At 43.5% G+C, this 18,471-nt stretch overlaps 1 protein-coding gene across 3 annotated transcripts in view; it reads left to right on the top strand.

Moving 5' to 3' along the window:
* LOC121580711 (polyamine-transporting ATPase 13A3-like) overlaps positions 1 to 15,783 on the top strand; it is a 30,552-nt gene extending 14,769 nt beyond the window's left edge. For all 3 annotated transcript variants that reach the window (XM_041895709.2, XM_045224667.1, XM_045224668.1), the window contains exons 16-33: positions 739 to 861; positions 971 to 988; positions 1,154 to 1,307; positions 1,480 to 1,600; positions 1,801 to 1,925; positions 2,258 to 2,424; positions 2,695 to 2,835; positions 3,165 to 3,244; positions 3,504 to 3,546; positions 4,120 to 4,229; positions 4,579 to 4,675; positions 4,889 to 4,961; positions 5,333 to 5,510; positions 5,980 to 6,161; positions 6,559 to 6,647; positions 6,775 to 6,855; positions 7,190 to 7,291; positions 15,061 to 15,783. In XM_041895709.2, the coding sequence (XP_041751643.2) occupies positions 739 to 861; positions 971 to 988; positions 1,154 to 1,307; positions 1,480 to 1,600; positions 1,801 to 1,925; positions 2,258 to 2,424; positions 2,695 to 2,835; positions 3,165 to 3,244; positions 3,504 to 3,546; positions 4,120 to 4,229; positions 4,579 to 4,675; positions 4,889 to 4,961; positions 5,333 to 5,510; positions 5,980 to 6,161; positions 6,559 to 6,647; positions 6,775 to 6,855; positions 7,190 to 7,291; positions 15,061 to 15,240 (2,064 nt within the window). In that variant the 3' untranslated portion in view covers positions 15,241 to 15,783. The remainder of the gene's footprint in view (positions 1 to 738; positions 862 to 970; positions 989 to 1,153; positions 1,308 to 1,479; positions 1,601 to 1,800; positions 1,926 to 2,257; positions 2,425 to 2,694; positions 2,836 to 3,164; positions 3,245 to 3,503; positions 3,547 to 4,119; positions 4,230 to 4,578; positions 4,676 to 4,888; positions 4,962 to 5,332; positions 5,511 to 5,979; positions 6,162 to 6,558; positions 6,648 to 6,774; positions 6,856 to 7,189; positions 7,292 to 15,060) is intronic.
* Positions 15,784 to 18,471: the final 2,688 nt, after the last annotated feature.

Raw genomic sequence — 18,471 nt, 5'->3', positions numbered from 1 at the left:
AGCAACTTCGCACAGCCATTGAAGAGGAGTGGGACAACATTCCACAGGCCACAATCAACAGCCTGATCAACTCTATGCGAAGGAGATGTGTCGAGCTGCATGATGCTAATTGTGGTCACACCAGATACTGACTGTTTTTATGATGCAAGCCCCTACCTTTTGACCTGTGACCAACAGATGCATATCTTTATTCCCAATCATGTGAAATCCATAGATTAGGGCCTATTGAATTTATTTCAATTGATGACCGATTTCCTTATATGAACTGTAACTCAGTAAAATCTTCGACATTGTTGCATGTTGCGTTTTATATTTTTGTTCAGAGTAGTTATGCTAACAATGCTACATGCTAACTCAGTTTCTGTATGAATACTGTAACAATATGTTACACATACTGGTATTATACACAGGAAATGGAAATGTTCCAACTTGTATATGTACTGTTGCTGACTGAAACATGCTCTGAAACCTTCTTTGTGTCGTCATGACTACAACACAAAGCATATTGGCAGCAGTGGGATCCTTTCTGTTAGAGCTACGCTAACAGAATAGCTGGAAGATGCTACATGCTAACACAAGCACAAAATCCCTGCCATTGGTGCCAGACTGTTTCTGCGTTCAGCATCGTTGCCTTGGCAAGATAGCAACAAGTTGGCTAAAGAAGACTGGCCCCAGGGTTACCCGTCTAAATCAAACGGGTCACTAATGTTGTTTAAAACCAATGTTTGTGATGTTCAGATTCTAGAGGAGCCCACAGAGGAAGAAACCGCCCTCCACAATCCCATAATGCCCACCGTGGTGCGGCCACCCAAACAGGTGCACCCCGAGGTCAACCAGGAAGTCAATCTTGCACAGAACATGGTACAGTATCCATAGTATGCTCTCTACTACATCTCTACATCTCAATATCTGGTAGATAAACCTTAACTATAGTTATCTTCAAACCTTATTTTCTTCTTTGCGTTTTTAGGAGCTGTCTGAGCTGACGGTAAGTAGTGTGAGGGCTTTTTCAAATGCATCATTCTTTCCTTCCTTGAATATTCATTTGTTTGTGAATGGATTTGTTTGTGATTGGATTTGTTTGTGAATGGAAAAGTTGAATGGATGAACGGTTTAATGGATATTGTTTGACCATGTGTTGTCGGTCTCTCAGTTGTCCTATGAGATTGGGATCGTCCGTCAGTTCCCTTTCTCGTCGGCTCTACAGAGGATGAGTGTGGTGGTCCGGAAGCTGGGGGAGAAGCGCATGGACGCCTACGTCAAGGGGGCACCAGAGGTTATGGCCAGCCTCTGTAGAGAGGACACAAGTCAGTTAGACATTTATTCAATCTTACCAGGGAGCAGTTTTACCAGAACGTGTACTTCTATTCCAGTACCCCACCTGTATGTGCACTGTCAAGACAGGCTTAGGCAATTACATGAACATGTCTGCAGGTTAATAGACTGCAACCCAATGAATTCTTCTTCTTTTCTCTCTAGTACCAGAGAGCTTCACAGAGACCCTGGAGTCTTACACCAGGCAGGGGTTCAGAGTCATAGCCTTGGCCCATCGCCAGCTGGAGGCCAAACTCTCCTGGCATAAGGTCCAGAACCTCAACAGGTAGTAGAATGTGCTGAATAGAATCACAGTAGTGAGAACTGTGGCTTATTTCCTGTTAGAAGATTCTAGACATTTGAATGTGTGAATTTGTGAACTTCCCCCTTTCACAAATAGTGTAACCTTTTAATTAGCGGCATTATTTTTACGTGGGCTAAATTCATATTTTTTAAATGAATGAATCTGTTTTCTATCCCTGTCAGAGACCTCATAGAGACCAATATGGAGTTCCTTGGGCTCCTAATCATGCAAAACAAGCTGAAGGAAGAGACTGCTGGGGTTTTAAAAGACCTACGACGTGCAAACATTCGCACCGTGATGGTTACAGGTGAATAAGACAATCCAATACACAGTTTTCATCAACAATACAAAATGTTGTCAGTATTCTGGGAGATTGTTTAGGTTTGCTAGTGCCTTTTGTACTGTAGCATGTATCAATCTTACCAATATTCAATACCATTCTCCCACCAGCACTTTACACTGAAGTAACCATCAGTACTGCAAAGCCATATAAACTGATATTATGTCATTTGGTATGACTAAGCTAACTACAACTAGCTGCCACACCTACACTGATAACAATGGAAATGTATAGCGTCTTACATTTGACATTTTAGTCATTTAACTGGTTATGCATCTTGTTTTCCTCCCTCTCTGTAGGTGATAATATGCTAACAGCTATATCAGTAGCCAGAGACTGTGGGATGATAACCCCTCATGAGAGGGTCATCGTAGCAGACGCCACACCTCCCAAAGACATCCAGCCTGCTACGATCAATTGGCACTACACAGAGAACCACGCCACCAGTAAAGACAACCGTGTTGAGGTGAGGGGAAAAACGGAATTAGAAGACATGTAGATTGATATTAAACTATTCTTTAAAGACAGGATATGAGTTTATTAAGCAAGTCTAACTTGGAAACAATATCTTTATATTTAAAAAGGACTTCCTGGATGAATAGCGCAGTATGTGTATATTCAGTATATTGCTCGTCCTGTAGCCTAAGTACACAGTTTCTCTTTTCCTCATTGATGTTGTTGCAACTAATGATCCATCATGGCCGTTCATTAACCCCTTTTCTCTATTGTTCCCCAGTCAGTGGAAATGAGCCTTGAGGATGTGGGCCATGTTACTTATGGTGAGCAGCCCATGCAGCAGGAGCAGCGCTACCACTTTGCCATGAGTGGCAGGTCCTTCGCTGTCATCACCGAACACTTCCCTGACCTGGTCCAAAAGGTCAGTGCCAAATTCCATCCCTCTGTTTGGACAATATAAATAAAATGACTGTAGGATGACGGACGTACTAAATTGCTACATTCTAGTGTTCAGTGCCTCCATTAACTGAGCTGGGTTTGTAAGACCCATGGCTGTGTTTACACAGGCAGCCGAATTCAGATATTTTTCCACTCATGGGTCTTTTGACTAATCAGATCAGCTCTTTTGCCAATAATTGGGCAAAAGATCAGAATTGAGCTGCATGTGTAAACACAGCCTTAGTCACACTGTAATACAGCATTATTTGATGCTAGTGTAATGCTCTGTCTGTCCACTGGGTGATGCTGTAGCTGGCACTGCGTGCCACAATATTCGCCCGCATGGCTCCTGACCAGAAGACTCAGCTGGTAGAGGTCCTACAGAGTGTGGAGTGAGTCTCCTCTTCAGCACTAACCCTACGAGCACAAGACGTTGAAAATAAGTATTTTTGAATGAAAATACATATTTTTGGGATGAAAATACGTCCTTTTGGATGAAAATACATATTTTTGGAAAGACGTTGAAAAGACGTATTTTCAACGTCTTGTGCTTACTGGGAAACTACATTATGCAACATTTCTGTTATCCAGTGAAGTAATATGTTGACCACTTGGCGTTAATTACCTCCTATTTTTTTGCTTTCTTTGAAGCTATACTGTAGGGATGTGTGGTGATGGTGCCAATGACTGTGGCGTAAGTATGGGGTTGTCATTTTTCGTTTTGTTGTAATTTTTAGGTGTACTACTGTCCTGAAGAGATGTACTGAGTGTGTTTCATCTCATGCTATAACATCATGTTTTACTGCTATTCATGTGGTCCTTTGTAGCTCAGTTGATATAGCATGGCGCTTGCAACACCAGGATAGTTGGTTCGATTCCCGGGACCATCCTTATGTAAAATGTATGCACACATGTCTGTAAGTCGCTTTGGGAAAAAGCAGCTGGCATATATTATTGTAAAGAATGCTTGAATGGGGCCACTGTCTGGACCATAGGATCAGCTGTTTACTAACTGTACACAGCTCAAGCAGTATGACATCGGTCAGTAGATTCCATAAGGGGACAGTATTCTCATGACGGCACTATTAGGAACAGACGTCTCTTTCCTGTAATGCCGCCCTCTTATAACTCTGCTATAAAAAGTATTTTTCCAGACAGACTATTACCCTTCACCTGGCCCCCACAGTAATTGAATCCACAACCAATGTTCCTAGCATTTATATGGAGCACGTTGAGTGACCTCCCCTCCTCCCTCTGCTATCTCCAGGCCCTAAAGAGAGCTCACAGTGGGATTTCTCTGTCAGAGCTGGAGGCCTCGGTCGCCTCCCCCTTCACCTCCTCCACCGCCAACATCTCCTGTGTGCCCAACCTCATTAGGTACTGTAGCATCAATCAGATGTATTTTCTAAAGCCCTATTTACATCAGCAGTTGTCACAAAGTGCTTTACAGTTACCCAGCCTAAAACCCCAAAGAGCAAGCAATGCAAAGGCAGAAGCACAGTGGCCAGGAAAAACTAGAGAGGAACCAGCATCCCTTTCATCAACAATGTCAACTGTCTATTTATTTGACAGTCCTTATACAGTTGGTATAAATTACATGGCATAAGTACCAGTCAAATATATGTCTGTAGAATAAAATGTATCTGTTGAGGTATTTGAAGAGCTGTATCAAAGTAGTCTCATCCAGAGTTGCCAGGCTGAATGATGGCCTGTTGTTTCTCCACAGAGAGGGGCGAGCTGCTCTCATCACCTCCTTCTGTGTGTTCAAGTTCATGGCCCTGTACAGCATCATCCAGTACCTCAGTGTCACGCTCCTCTACTCTGTGAGTGCTGGTCCCAGATCAGTTTAGCTGCTATGATTAACCGACAAAACATGATAACGGCTGGTTTGAGATCAGTTTAGCTGCTATGATCAACTGTCAAACATGATAACGGCTGGTTTGAGATCAGTTTAGCTGCTATGATCAACTGACAAATATGGTAAAGGCTGGTTTGAGATCAGTTTTTAAGGGGTTGTGTGTCTCTCTCTGTTCTAGATCCTCAGCAACCTGGGAGACTTCCAGTTCCTCTTCATTGACGTTGCTATCATTCTGATCATTGCCTTCACAAGTGAGTAATAGAAACCTATCTCCAGAATGTTTCAACCAGCATTACTTGAGTTGAGTATCTCAAATCAAATCAAATTGTATTTGCCACATGCGCCGTATACAACAGGTGTAGACCTTACAGTGAAATGCTTACTTACAAGCCCTTAACTAACAATGCAGTTTTAAGAAAATAAAAAAGTGTTAAGTAAAAAAATAGATAAGTAATAAAATAAAGTAAATACAATAATTAGACATTGATCATTTATATATGGGGGACTCAGATATTCACATCCTAATTACTGTATCAGTGCTGTATCACTGAAATGAATGACAAAAAATGTATCAACTTTACTGCCAGTTATTGATTTCCTATTGTTGATTATTTATTGTCAGTGAGTCTGAACCCGGCATGGAAGGATCTGGTGGCGCGGCGGCCCCCGTCCAGTCTGATTTCAGGCCCTCTGCTGTTCTCCGTGCTGACCCAGATCCTCACCTGTCTGGCCTTCCAGGTCCTGGCCTTCCTCTGGGTCCGGGGCCAGAACTGGTACGAGAAATGGACGCCCCTCTCGGAGTGAGTACTGCACTGCCTGGGCTGGGGGAAGGAAACTGGGACACCTATTTGGCTATTTATGACCCAGAAAGTTATCTGATGGTCCAAAGGGTAATCTGAACCATATATATGATCCAAAATATTATCTGATTGTCCAACAAAATAATCAGGGAGACCCCTATTGATGGTCTGAAAGAGTTATCTGATTGTCCAAAAAGTGATCTGAGAGACTTACTGTATATGGAAGGTCCAAAAACCCAATCCAGAAGTCCAAGAAAGTTATCTGGGGGTCCAAGAGATTGATCAGGGCTACTCCACCATGCCACCTAGTGGTGTGTCTACACCAAGGAAGTCCATCCCTTAGACGTTTGCTCTGGATGACAGTTAAGATCTTGGCATATCCTGGAAACAATCTGAGGTATAACATCTGGCCCATGTAATTAGGTCCAAGAAAGTTATCTTCATGCTAACCCAAGTTTTTCTTCAACAGTGCCTGTAATATTTCCAGTGCCAATCTCACCCATGGTCCCAACATGACGTCACATGTCGACCACAAGAACATCAGGAACTATGAGAACACTACACTCTTCTACGTCTCCTCCTTCCAGTACCTGGCAGTGGCCATCATCTTCTCCAAGGGAAAACCTTTCAGACAGCCAAGCTATAAAAACTGTAAGCTCCACCTGTGTATTGTCAACTGTGTTTGAATCCACAGCAACAGCAGATTTAAGATGCTAATGTTATTGTTTTACATAGAGCTAACATTTACTATGAAGCTATGGCTTACAGTATACCTCGTCTGATATGTCAATCTGGGCCTGGGGTCAATTCCCTTTTAATTCCAGTTAATTCAGAAAGTAAACCAAATTCCATTTTAATTTCCAAATGTTCCTCATTGAAAATCATTGAAGAGAATTGGAATTGGAATTTCAGTGTACTTCCGGAATTGACTGGAATTGAAATGGAATTGACCCCAACCCCGATGTCAATTAAATTGTCCATAATTTGTATGAGCAGTAAAATGACGTAGTTACTGGTAACCTCATTTTGTTCGAACCGATCTCAATAGGGCCGTTCATGCTGTCCTGTGTGGCTCTGTACATCTTCCTCTTCATGATCATGCTGTATCCTGTTCCTGCCATCGACAACTTCCTGGAGGTGAGTGAGACAAAATGGCCGACCCAAAATGGCTGCCGTTGCCTGGCATGATGTGGTGTAGTGTATGCCTTGCTAGTGATGCTTTTGTTTTGAGACTAGCTAACCCCATCATGCTCTTTCCCTGTAGATTGTGTGTGTTCCCCATGAATGGCGCATAACAGTGGTCGTCATTGTCCTAGTGAATGCCGCCGTGTCTTTCCTATTGGAGGTACAGTATGTTATAGGGAATTGCATGTGTATTCGCCCTACAATCTATCTATATAGCCAATTTATTGAAAAATTCCTACAGGATTCAGCTTGTTGAGAATCTTGCATGTAGAAATCTGTGAGTATAAAATGACACTAATCCAATCAATTGACTCAATAATCAAATATAACAATCACATTGAATCAATATTTCTTAATGAATGTCTGTTTTTTATATTTTTTACTGTTGTTCTGAGTGACATCCTTGTTTTTGCTCATAACCTGATCATCACCCCCTACTATGGACGATCAGTAGCAATTTTGTTTTCACTCCTGCCCAATGAAATCTTCCTTAGACTTTGGTCCTTGACATCATCTTATGGAAGCTGGTGTTCAGTCGAGACAAGCAGGGGGGCAGCGATGGCATGGCCGTCACCTCCGCTACTCACACACCTCAGGTTGGGAATGTTTAGGCTTTGCATCTTTAATTTGTTCTCTTTCACTCTGTAGATCTAGTAGTTATCCCCCCCCACTATGACCCATAGTAGTTATCCCCCCCACTATGACCCATAGTAGTTATCCCCCCCACTATGACCCATAGTAGTTATCCCCCCCACTATGACCCATAGTAGTTATCCCCCCCACTATGACCCATAGTAGTTATCCCCCCACTATGACCCATAGTAGTTATCCCCCCCACTATGACCCATAGTAGTTATCCCCCCCCACTATGACCCATAGTAGTTATCCCCCCCACTATGACCCATAGTAGTTATCCCCCCCACTATGACCCATAGTAGTTATCCCCCCACTATGACCCATAGTAGTTATCCCCCCCCACTATGACCCATAGTAGTTATCCCCCCCACTATGACCCATAGTAGTTATCCCCCCCACTATGACCCATAGTAGTTATCCCCCCCACTATGACCCATAGTAGTTATCCCCCCCCACTATGACCCATAGTAGTTATCCCCCCACTATGACCCATAGTAGTTATCCCCCCACTATGACCCATAGTAGTTATCCCCCCCACTATGACCCATAGTAGTTATCCCCCCCACTATGACCCATAGTAGTTATCCCCCCCACTATGACCCATAGTAGTTATCCCCCCCACTATGACCCATAGTAGTTATCCCCCCACTATGACCCATAGTAGTTATCCCCCCACTATGACCCATAGTAGTTATCCCCCCACTATGACCCATAGTAGTTATCCCCCCACTATGACCCATAGTAGTTATCTCCCCCCACTATGACCCATAGTAGTTATCCCCCCCACTATGACCCATAGTAGTTATCCCCCCCACTATGACCCATAGTAGTTATCCCCCACTATGACCCATAGTAGTTATCCCCCCCCCACTATGACCCATAGTAGTTATCCCCCCACTATGACCCATAGTAGTTATCCCCCCCACTATGACCCATAGTAATTATCCCCCCCACTATGACCCATAGTAGTTATCCCCCCACTATGACCCATAGTAGTTATCCCCCCCACTATGACCCATAGTAGTTATCCCCCCACTATGACCCATAGTAGTTATCCCCCCCCACTATGACCCATAGTAGTTATCCCCCCCCACTATGACCCATAGTAGTTATCCCCCCACTATGACCCATAGTAGTTATCCCCCCACTATGACCCATAGTAGTTATCCCCCCCCACTATGACCCATAGTAGTTATCCCCCCACTATGACCCATAGTAGTTATCCCCCCCACTATGACCCATAGTAGTTATCCCCCCCACTATGACCCATAGTAGTTATCCCCCCCACTATGACCCATAGTAGTTATCCCCCCACTATGACCCATAGTAGTTATCCCCCCCACTATGACCCATAGTAGTTATCTCCCCCACTATGACCCATAGTAGTTATCCCTCCCTTTCCCCCCTCACTATGCATACACAACGTTGATACATTGATCCTGGCTCTTGCTTTTGAGGGGCTTGATATACAGTGCATTTGTTTTGTGCTGAATTTATTTTGTCTTTTTTATGATTGAAGAAGCTGAGAAGTAAGTGAGATTTAAATGACTAAGAACTATAGATGCACCGATATAGAAAGATTCAGTCCTAGAACCATTATTTTCTGGGCTGTGATAGACGATACTGATATTTTTAAAACTGCTTTGCAGAAATGTCTGCAAACCTTCTCTCAGAAACAAGAACTTCATGCAAGCACACCTGGCGTTTAAGTGGCAGATTATTTTAGAAATAAAATATCATCTGAATATCAGCTATGAAAGAGCCGATATTAAATAATATTGTGTGATACCGATATTTATACCGATATCATGTTTTAAGCAATTATTGTCCAATACAGATATTTAGTCTGATATATCATGCATTATTACTAGGAATAAAAATACTTTCTGCAGCATTTGAAAAGCAACCACTGGCATACCACACACCCGCAAGGTCGCCGCCCTTCCCCTCTCCCCAGAACCCTGGAGGTTGCCCCCCAGAAAGCATATGAATGGGTCATTAGCCATAGCAAAAATGTTGAAAATTACAGAACATTTACTGTAAACAAGCAAAATTCTCTCAGCCTCATTGCAACATGTGTAGAATAGCATGAGATTAGCAACATGTGTAGAATAGCATGAGATTAGCAACATGTGTAGAATAGCATGAGATTAGCAACATGCGTAGAATAGCATGAGATTAGCAACATGTGTAGAATAGCATGAGATTAGCAACATGTGTAGAATAGCATGAGATTAGCAACATGCGTAGAATAGCATGAGATTAGCAACATGTGTAGAATAGCATGAGATTAGCAACATGTGTAGAATAGCATGAGATTAGCAACATGTGTAGAATAGCATGAGATTAGCAACATGTGTAGAATAGCATGAGATTAGCAACATGTGTAGAATAGCATGAGATTAGCAACATGTGTAGAATAGCATGAGATTAGCAACATGTGTAGAATAGCATGAGATTAGCAACATGTGTAGAATAGCATGAGATTAGCAACATGTGTAGAATAGCATGAGATTAGCAACATGTGTAGAATTGTACGCCACTAAAGGCAACTGTGGTCTATGCTGATACTGGGTGATTCTTCACGAAACTAGAACAAAAAAATACCATGATTTGGGGGATTTTCACTAAATGTAATCCATAGAAGGCTCCTTTTGGAGGAAGGATTGTTGACATATATTTGACATTTGTATTTTAAAGCATAATTGAGTAATAATTAGGGGCTACAAAGCCAAAAATTGTGTCATATGAAGCTTTACCATGTAATATGAGTAGTATTTTGATTTCCATAACAATTTATGACTATTAAAAAAATATAAACATCAATATTGAAAATAGAAAATATATGGCTAATTGTTCAATATATTGTTGAACATAATATACTCTACGGGCATATCAAAGTTCCAGTGTGGGCTCTGCTAGTGTTAAAGTTATGGCCCATTTTATACAGAGAAATTGGCATAGTAGGCAATGTAACCAATCACAGCCCTCCTTTTACTTGTATCATTGCACATCCTACAAATCACCAGCAGAAGGTGACCATTTTGAATCCATTTTCACATTCACTCTGTTGGAAATGCTAACAAATTGGATCATAACTCTAAAAGTAGCATAGATCGCACTCTGGAACTTTGATATGCCTTAGAGTTACAGTGGGGGAAAAAGTATTTAGTCAGCCACCAATTGTGCAAGTTCTCCCACTTAAAAAGATGAGAGAGGCCTGTAATTTTCATCATAGGTACACGTCAACTATGACAGACAAAATGAGAAAAAAAAATCCAGAAAATCACATTGTAGGATTTTTTATGAATTTATTTGCAAATTATGGTGGAAAATAAGTATTTGGTCACCTACAAACAAGCAAGATTTCTGGCTCTCACAGACCTGTAACTTCTTCTTTAAGAGGCTCCTCTGTCCTCCACTCGTTACCTGTATTAATGTCACCTGTTTGAACTTGTTATCGGTATAAAAGACACCTGTCCACAACCTCAAATAGTCACACTCCAAACTCCACTATGGCCAAGACCAAAGAGCTGTCAAAGGACACCAGAAACAAAATTGTAGACCTGCACCAGGCTGGGAAGACTGAATCTGCAATAGGTAAGCAGCTTGGTTTGAAGAAATCAACTGTGGGAGCAATTATTAGGAAATGGAAGACAAGACCACTGATAATCTCCCTCGATCTGGGGCTCCACGCAAGATCTCACACCGTGGGGTCAAAATGATCACAAGAACGGTGAGCAAAAATCCCAGAACCACACGGGGGGACCTAGTGAATGACCTGCAGAGAGCTGGGACCAAAGTAACAAAGCCTACCATCAGTAACACACTACGCCGCCAGGGACTCAAATCATGCAGTGCCAGATGTGTCCCCCTGCTTAAGCCAGTACATGTCCAGGCCCGTCTGAAGTTTGCTAGAGTGCATTTGGATGATCCAGAAGAGGATTGGGAGAATGTCATATGGTCAGATGAAACCAAAATATAATGTTTTGGTAAAAACTCAACTCGTCGTGTTTGGAGGACAAAGAATGCTGAGTTGCATCCAAAGAACACCATACCTACTGTGAAGCAGGGGGTGGAAACATCATGCTTTGGGGCTGTTTTTCTGCAAAGGGACCAGGACGACTGATCCGTGTAAAGGAAAGAATGAATGGGGCCATGTATCGTGAGATTTTGAGTGAAAACCTCCTTCCATCAGCAAGGGCATTGAAGATGAAACGTGGCTGGGTCTTTCAGCATGACAATGATCCCAAACACAGCGCCCGGGCAACGAAGGAGTGGCTTCGTAAGAAGCATTTCAAGGTCCTGGAGTGGCCTAGCCAGTCTCCAGATCTCAACCCCATAGAAAATCTTTGGAGGGGAGTTGAAAGTCTGTGTTGCCCAGCGACAGCCCCAAAACATCACTGCTCTAGAGGAGATCTGCATGGAGGAATGGGCCAAAATACCAGCAACAGTGTGTGAAAACCTTGTGAAGACTTACAGAAAACATTTGACCTGTGTCATTGCCAACAAAGGGTATATAACAAAGTATTGAGAAACTTTAGTTATTGACCAAATACTTATTTTCCACCATAATTTGCAAATAAATTCATAAAAAATCCTACAATGTGATTTTCTGGAGAAAAAAATTCTCATTTTGTCTGTCATAGTTGACGTGTACCTATGATGAAAATTACAGGCCTCTCTCATCTTTTTAAGTGGGAGAACTTGCACAATTGGTGGCTGACTAAATACTTTTTTGTCATGCCCTGGCTCTGGGGACACTGTTATGTCGAGCCAGGGTGTGTCGATTTCTGTGTTGTAGTTCTAGGTGTTTCATTTCTATGTGTGCCAGTGTGGTTCTCAATCAGAGGCAACGAGTGTCAGCTGTGGCTGGTTGTCTCTGATTGGGAACCACATTTAAACAGGCTGTTTTCCCACAGTAGTTGTGGGATCTTGTTTCTAGTTGGTTTGTGTTAGACCGTGAACTGTCACGTTATCGTTTTGCTGTTTTGATCGTGTATCACCTATAATAAATATGTTCGCATTCAACGTTGCGCCTTGGTCCTCCTCTCTTACCGACGATCTTGACAGAAGATCCCACCAGAACTGGACCAAGCAGCGGGTCCAGGAGCCATCGCCAGGGAAATCCCTAGCGGATATCCAGCGCCTCCTCGACTGGGTCAAGCCGGGTGAGGAAGAGAGGGGCTTGACGTGGAAGCAGAAGGGCGAAAGGCTGGCGAGAAGTATGGAGACCTGGTCCACGGGTAGGAGTGAAGCCCATAAATTTTTTAGGGGGGGGCTAACGCCGTGGACGACGGGCCAGCAGGAGACCGCGACAGAGCGGCCCAGCGGGTTGGCAGAGGAGGCCGCCAGGTTACGGGGGCCACTGGTCGAAGAGGGGATGGAAGGTGTAGAGGCACGGCGAGAGGTACTGGGGTGTGTTACCAGTCCGGTCCGGCCCGTTCCAGATCCCTGCGTAGGGCCAGTGGTGTGTGTCCCCAGTACGGTCCGGCCTGTTCCTGCTCCCCGCACCAGGCCAATGGTGCGAGTCTCCAGCCCGGTTCGGCCCGCTCCTGCTCCCCGCACCAAGCCTATGGTGCGCGTCGCCAGCCCGGCCCGGCCTGCTCCTGCACCCTGCACCAAGCCAATGGTGCGCGTCGCCAGCCCGGTCCGTCCTGTTCCTGCTCCCCGCACCAGGCCAATGGTGCGCGTCGCCAGCCCGGCCCGTCCTGTTCCTGTTCCCCGCACCAAGCCAATGGTGCACGTTGCCACCCGGTCTGGCCCGTTCCTGCTCCCCGCACCAAGCCAATGGTGCGCACGCCAGCCCGCTCCGGCCCGCTCCTGCTCCCCCACACCAAGCCAGTGGTGTGCGTCGTCAGCCCGGCACGGCCCGTGCCTGTTCCCCCACACCAAGCCAGTGGTGTGCGTCGTCAGCCCGGTCTGGCCCGTTCCTGCTCCCCGCACCAAGCAAATGGTGCGCATCGCCACCCGGTCCGGCCCGCTCCTGCTCCCCACACCAAGCCAGTGGTGTGCGTCGTCAGCCGGCACGGTCCCGTGCCTGTTCCCCACACCAAGCCAGTGGTGTGCGTCGTCAGTCCGGCACGTCCCGTGCCTGTTCCACCGGTGCCTGGTCCGGCACCGGTCAGATGCTTCACGCCGGAGCTAGAGCAATCCGCTCCACCAGTGTGCAGTCCAGCTCCGGTCAGCGGGGCCAGACCGGACCAGGGATACTTTGGGGGGTTGGAGAGGGAGCGGGGAACAGGCCCGGAGCCGGATCCGCCGCCTAGGCGGAGTGCCCACCCGGTCCCTCCCCTGTGGTATTTGGTTGGCGCGGTCGGAGTCCGCGCCTTTAGGGGGGGGTACTGTCACGCCCTGGCTCTGGGGACACTGTTATGTTGAGCCAGGGTGTGTCGATTTCTGTGTTGTAGTTCTAGGTGTTTCATTTCTATGTGTGCCAGTGTGGTTCTCAATCAGAGGCAACGAGTGTCAGCTGTGGCTGGTTGTCTCTGATTGGGAACCACATTTAAACAGGCTGTTTTCCCACAGTAGTTGTGGGATCTTGTTTCTAGTTGGTTTGTGTTAGACCGTGAACTGTCACGTTATCGTTTTGTTGTTTTGATCGTGTATCACCTATAATAAATATGTTCGCATTCAACGCTGCGCCTTGGTCCTCCTCTCTTACCGACGATCGTGAAATGTTTTCCCCCACTGTATTATGTTCAACAATATATAAAAAAGTTGGTCAAATCAAAAAGGTTATATTTTTTAATATTCATGAATGTAATAAATTGTTATTAAAAACAAAATACTACTAATATTACGGAGCAAGTGGTAACTTCATATGACACCAATTTTTTGCTTTGTAGCCCCTACAGATGAAACATTATGGAGTCTTAAAGGAGGCCTGGGTAATGCCAAAATGTCACAAATATTCCTTCAATGAATGATTTCTCAATTATGCTTTAAGATACAAATGCCAAATAGACAGTGGGGTCTGAAAATATTGACACCATTGATAAGATGAGCAATAATCACTGTATAAAATAAATAATTAAAACCTCTCACCATTACCAATAACAGGGGAGGTTAGCATGTCTTGGGAGTATGATCTTTGACCCGCTTTAACTTTCTCACTGATAATTATTCATTATTTATTCCGATTTATCTGTAATCATGGTAGCATCCACATTAATGTAGAGGTGTTTAGAAACATATTCTTGTATTGTGTCATTTTGACTCCAAAATGACGCCATACATTTCTATTGGCCACAAAATAATCTGAAACACAACCAAAACAAACTGCAAATGCATCCAACAAGTTTGTAGAATCACAAGCTTGATGTAGTCATTGCGTGCTAGGAATATGGGACCAAATACTTAACTTTTGACTACTTTATTTATAAGAATCTTTAGGGGTGTCAATAATTTTGACCCCTGCCTTTTTGAAAAAAGAATATTACTAGTTAAAAATATATATATATTAGTATAAAATAATATAATTTCCCAATGTTTTGGAACATACAGTATAGCTCAGTATTCGAATTATTTATACAGTCATTATTGCTAATCTTTATCAAGGGGGTCAATAATTTCGGACCCCCCTGTGTCAAATCCTTCCTCCAAAGGACCTTTCTATGTAGTCAATTTCGTGAAAATCCCCCTATTTTTTTGTTCTAGTTTCGAGAGGAATCACCCTACAGTTGTCTATGCTGTTTTCTTGTTTGATTTGTGTATGTACTATTTCTAGTCTGCCAATGAGCGTTGGTGCGCGACGTTCCTCTCCTGGCTGTTCTGTCGGAAGGGGAAGACCTCCAGAGTGCGCTACATGCAAGTCGCCCAGGAGCTGCAGGAGGACCCCGACTGGCCCCCCAAACCCGCTACCGTCACCTATACCACCAGCACCCCCCACCACACTGTCAGCATGTGACACATGGCCATGCCCACATATAGTCAATAGCTGCACATACAGTACCCAGTCTAGACCCTTCCATTCCCTGGACCACTGACTGGTTTACAACCAACATCAAGTCTAGAACCCTCCGTTCCCCAGACAACTGACTGGTTTATAACCAATATAAAGTCTAGAACCTTCCATTCCCCAGACAACTGACTGGTTTATAACCAGTATCAAGTCTAGAACCTTCCGTTGCCTGGACAACTGACTGGTTTATAATAGGGCTATGACGATACCAGTATCGCAATATTTTTCCATGGCAAAAATGAAACACGAAGCAGACCAAACTCTTTGGTCCTTTAACAACCTGCTGTATGTAAAATAGTGTGTGCAATAGGTGGGTTGGTTGTTTAGCAACACAACCGACGCGTGTGCAACAATGGGGAAAAACCAACGGGGTTGGCTTAGATTGTTGAAAACATGTCAACTATATTTATTTTCCAAATGTTTATTGAAAACATAAATACATTTGCACAATGAGCACTTGTTGTCTCAAATACATCGTAACAGTTGTTGGTTAGCTAGCTAGCAAATGTTTTGCCATATTAGTATTGACATGAAATCAGTCAAAACACCTCAAAACAAGACATGATATCAAGAAGAAGATGAAACTAGCTGAATCGAGTCACTTACGATTCCCCACATGGCAGTTTCTTGTCATTGTTGGTAGTTATCTGGCCATCCAGAATCACAACAACTCACAGACTTCTGCCCTATTTGAAGAGTTCACATCGTTTTCGTGACATTGACAGCTAACCCATCTATAGCTTGGAAAATAAATAAATGTGACTCCAACATAAGGGCTGTTTTCCTAAAGAAGTTAAATCCGCTTCGTGTTTTGTTTCCTTTCCAAGATAATAACAAGTATCGCAATACTGGTATCGTCCCGGCCCTAGTTTATAAACAATATAAAGTCTAGAACCTTCCATTGCCTGGATAACTAGCCCCACATCCAGGACTAAACAAAAATAGTAATGTGATGCCTTTTTTGAGTACTACGTATGAACCAAGGCCAGAGCTCGCAATCAGCCTGTGATCCTATCAACTTCTTGACCGTAACTATACCATAACTGTCCTTACCCATACACACCAAAGCACACAAAGAACCCCAGCAATGTGACTACTGACAAGTGCCCAGTATGTGGCAGCCGATCACCCTCTTTCTGCTATTAGTTGAGCCATGGTGAAGAGGCCCAGAGATTATGCCTTTCCAGTTGAGGGCTTGCCTTGCACTCACCACCAGTTGATTTCTTCAGCTTCACAAAGACTAAGAACTATGGAATCGTCCACTAACACTTTCTCACCTGCCTTGATTGCTGCTCCAACGACATGTCAAGAGTGAAAGAGAATGTGTGTGAACAGGACCTTACTGAGGGAAATTGAGGGATTTTTTTTTATTTCTAAATCAACACACTCAGATTATGCATTTGAAAGCACTGTGTGTGTTTTAAGCGTGAGTGGTACTACTGTATTTGCCAAGATTGAATAACATTCCAATGCATCAATAATATATTGCTGTGTTTCTCTGAGAATTTGCTACGCTTTATGAATGTAATTCTTCCTGTGGAAGTATGTGAGTGTCCGTGACCCTTGAAAAAACCTGAACACTTGAGTTCATCTGGTGCCTGTGTGTTTGTGCGTGTGCAGGGTTTTTTCTGCATAGAAAAGGCTTGGGCGGGACTTAATAAAAAATCATTAATTTGGGAAAACATTTTCAGTGTAAACTTAAATGACTTAAACCAGATATTTAAAAAAAATATGATCATCTTTGAGAACAATCACCCAAATAAAATCTAGCCCGTTAGGACCCCCATTGATTGTCATGGCATGGGGCCCCCATTGATTGTCATGGCATGGGGCCCCCATTGATTGTCATGGCATGGGGCCCCCATTGATTTTATTATGTTTGAGTCACTCTGATAGCATAAGAACACTGCATAAGCCATGGCAAAATGTGTAGATTTGCTGAAAATTAGCCTTGAAAATTATTTATCTCTCGCCTCATGGTAAATGTGTAGAATTGCAGGACAAGAGGGCCTCTAAAATGTTCAGTCGGCAACCGCGCCATTGATCACGCCCCCGTCACGCCCACCACCTAACCCCAATTTTGATCCAGAAAAAAAACCTGGTGCGTCTGTGCACGTACACTCCCCTACATATTTATTTGGACGCTGAAGCTAAAACGTTTAATTCAGCTCTATACTCTAGCATTTTGGATTTGAGATCAAATGTTTCATAAGAGGCGACAGTACAGAATGTCACCTTTTATTTGAGGGTATTGTCATACATATGTTTTACCATATAGAATTTAAAGCACTATGAATCTAGTCCCCCCATTTTGAAGGCATCAAACACTTGAAACCTTAAAATAGGTGGACTAAATACATGTAGTGCTTTCATCTCTAAACGATAAAACGGATATGTATGAGAATACCCTCAAATAAAAGGTGACATTCTGTACCGTCTCCTCATATGAAACATTTGATCTCTGTAGGATAGCGGACCTAGAGTATCCAAGTGAGGTGATGTGTGGGAATGAGGAGGACCCATTGTTGTAGAAAAATAGTACTTCATTTATTGTAGATGCAAAATTTCAGCAACCATGACGTGGCTTGAAAAACAGTTGTCCATAGCAGCAACATTCAGGATAAAAAAACTCACAAAAATGACATGACGGTGAGCCTAAAGTGCAGCCGCTCAATAGGGTTCCTAACAGCATAACTAGGGATTACCCCTTTTCCAGAGCTAAACAGGCCTAACTCTCCCCCTTACTAAGACTAAGGCGCATCAATCAGGACAGCTAAATTCAGCTGAATGTACATACAGGCTGCACCAAACAAACTGCTATGGAACCAGCGTTCACCCCTGAGCTGAGCGAAAAGGCCAGCATTTATACCTTAGCACCTAAACTCCGCCCATCAATGAACCAATGAGAATGTACATTTAATTAGATTAACTTTACTTTGTTAATTAGACCAGGCAATACTATGGAACACTTGATTTAAGTTAATTGCATTCATTAGTTTAAATTGTGATATTTAGTCAAGTACGCTTAAGTTTAAAATACTAAGGTTTACACAGCCAGCCCAATTCTGATCTTTTTTTTCACTCATTTGTCTTTTGACCAATCAGATCTGCTCTGAAAAAGATTTGATGTGATTGGTCAAAAGACCAATGAGTGGAAAAAAATGAGAATTTGACTGG

This window comes from Coregonus clupeaformis, chromosome 14 (genome assembly GCF_020615455.1).
Source record: "Coregonus clupeaformis isolate EN_2021a chromosome 14, ASM2061545v1, whole genome shotgun sequence".
NCBI lineage: Eukaryota > Metazoa > Chordata > Actinopteri > Salmoniformes > Salmonidae > Coregonus > Coregonus clupeaformis.
Note: the sequence above shows the minus strand (reverse complement) of the source record. Positions and strands in the feature narration are given on the sequence as shown.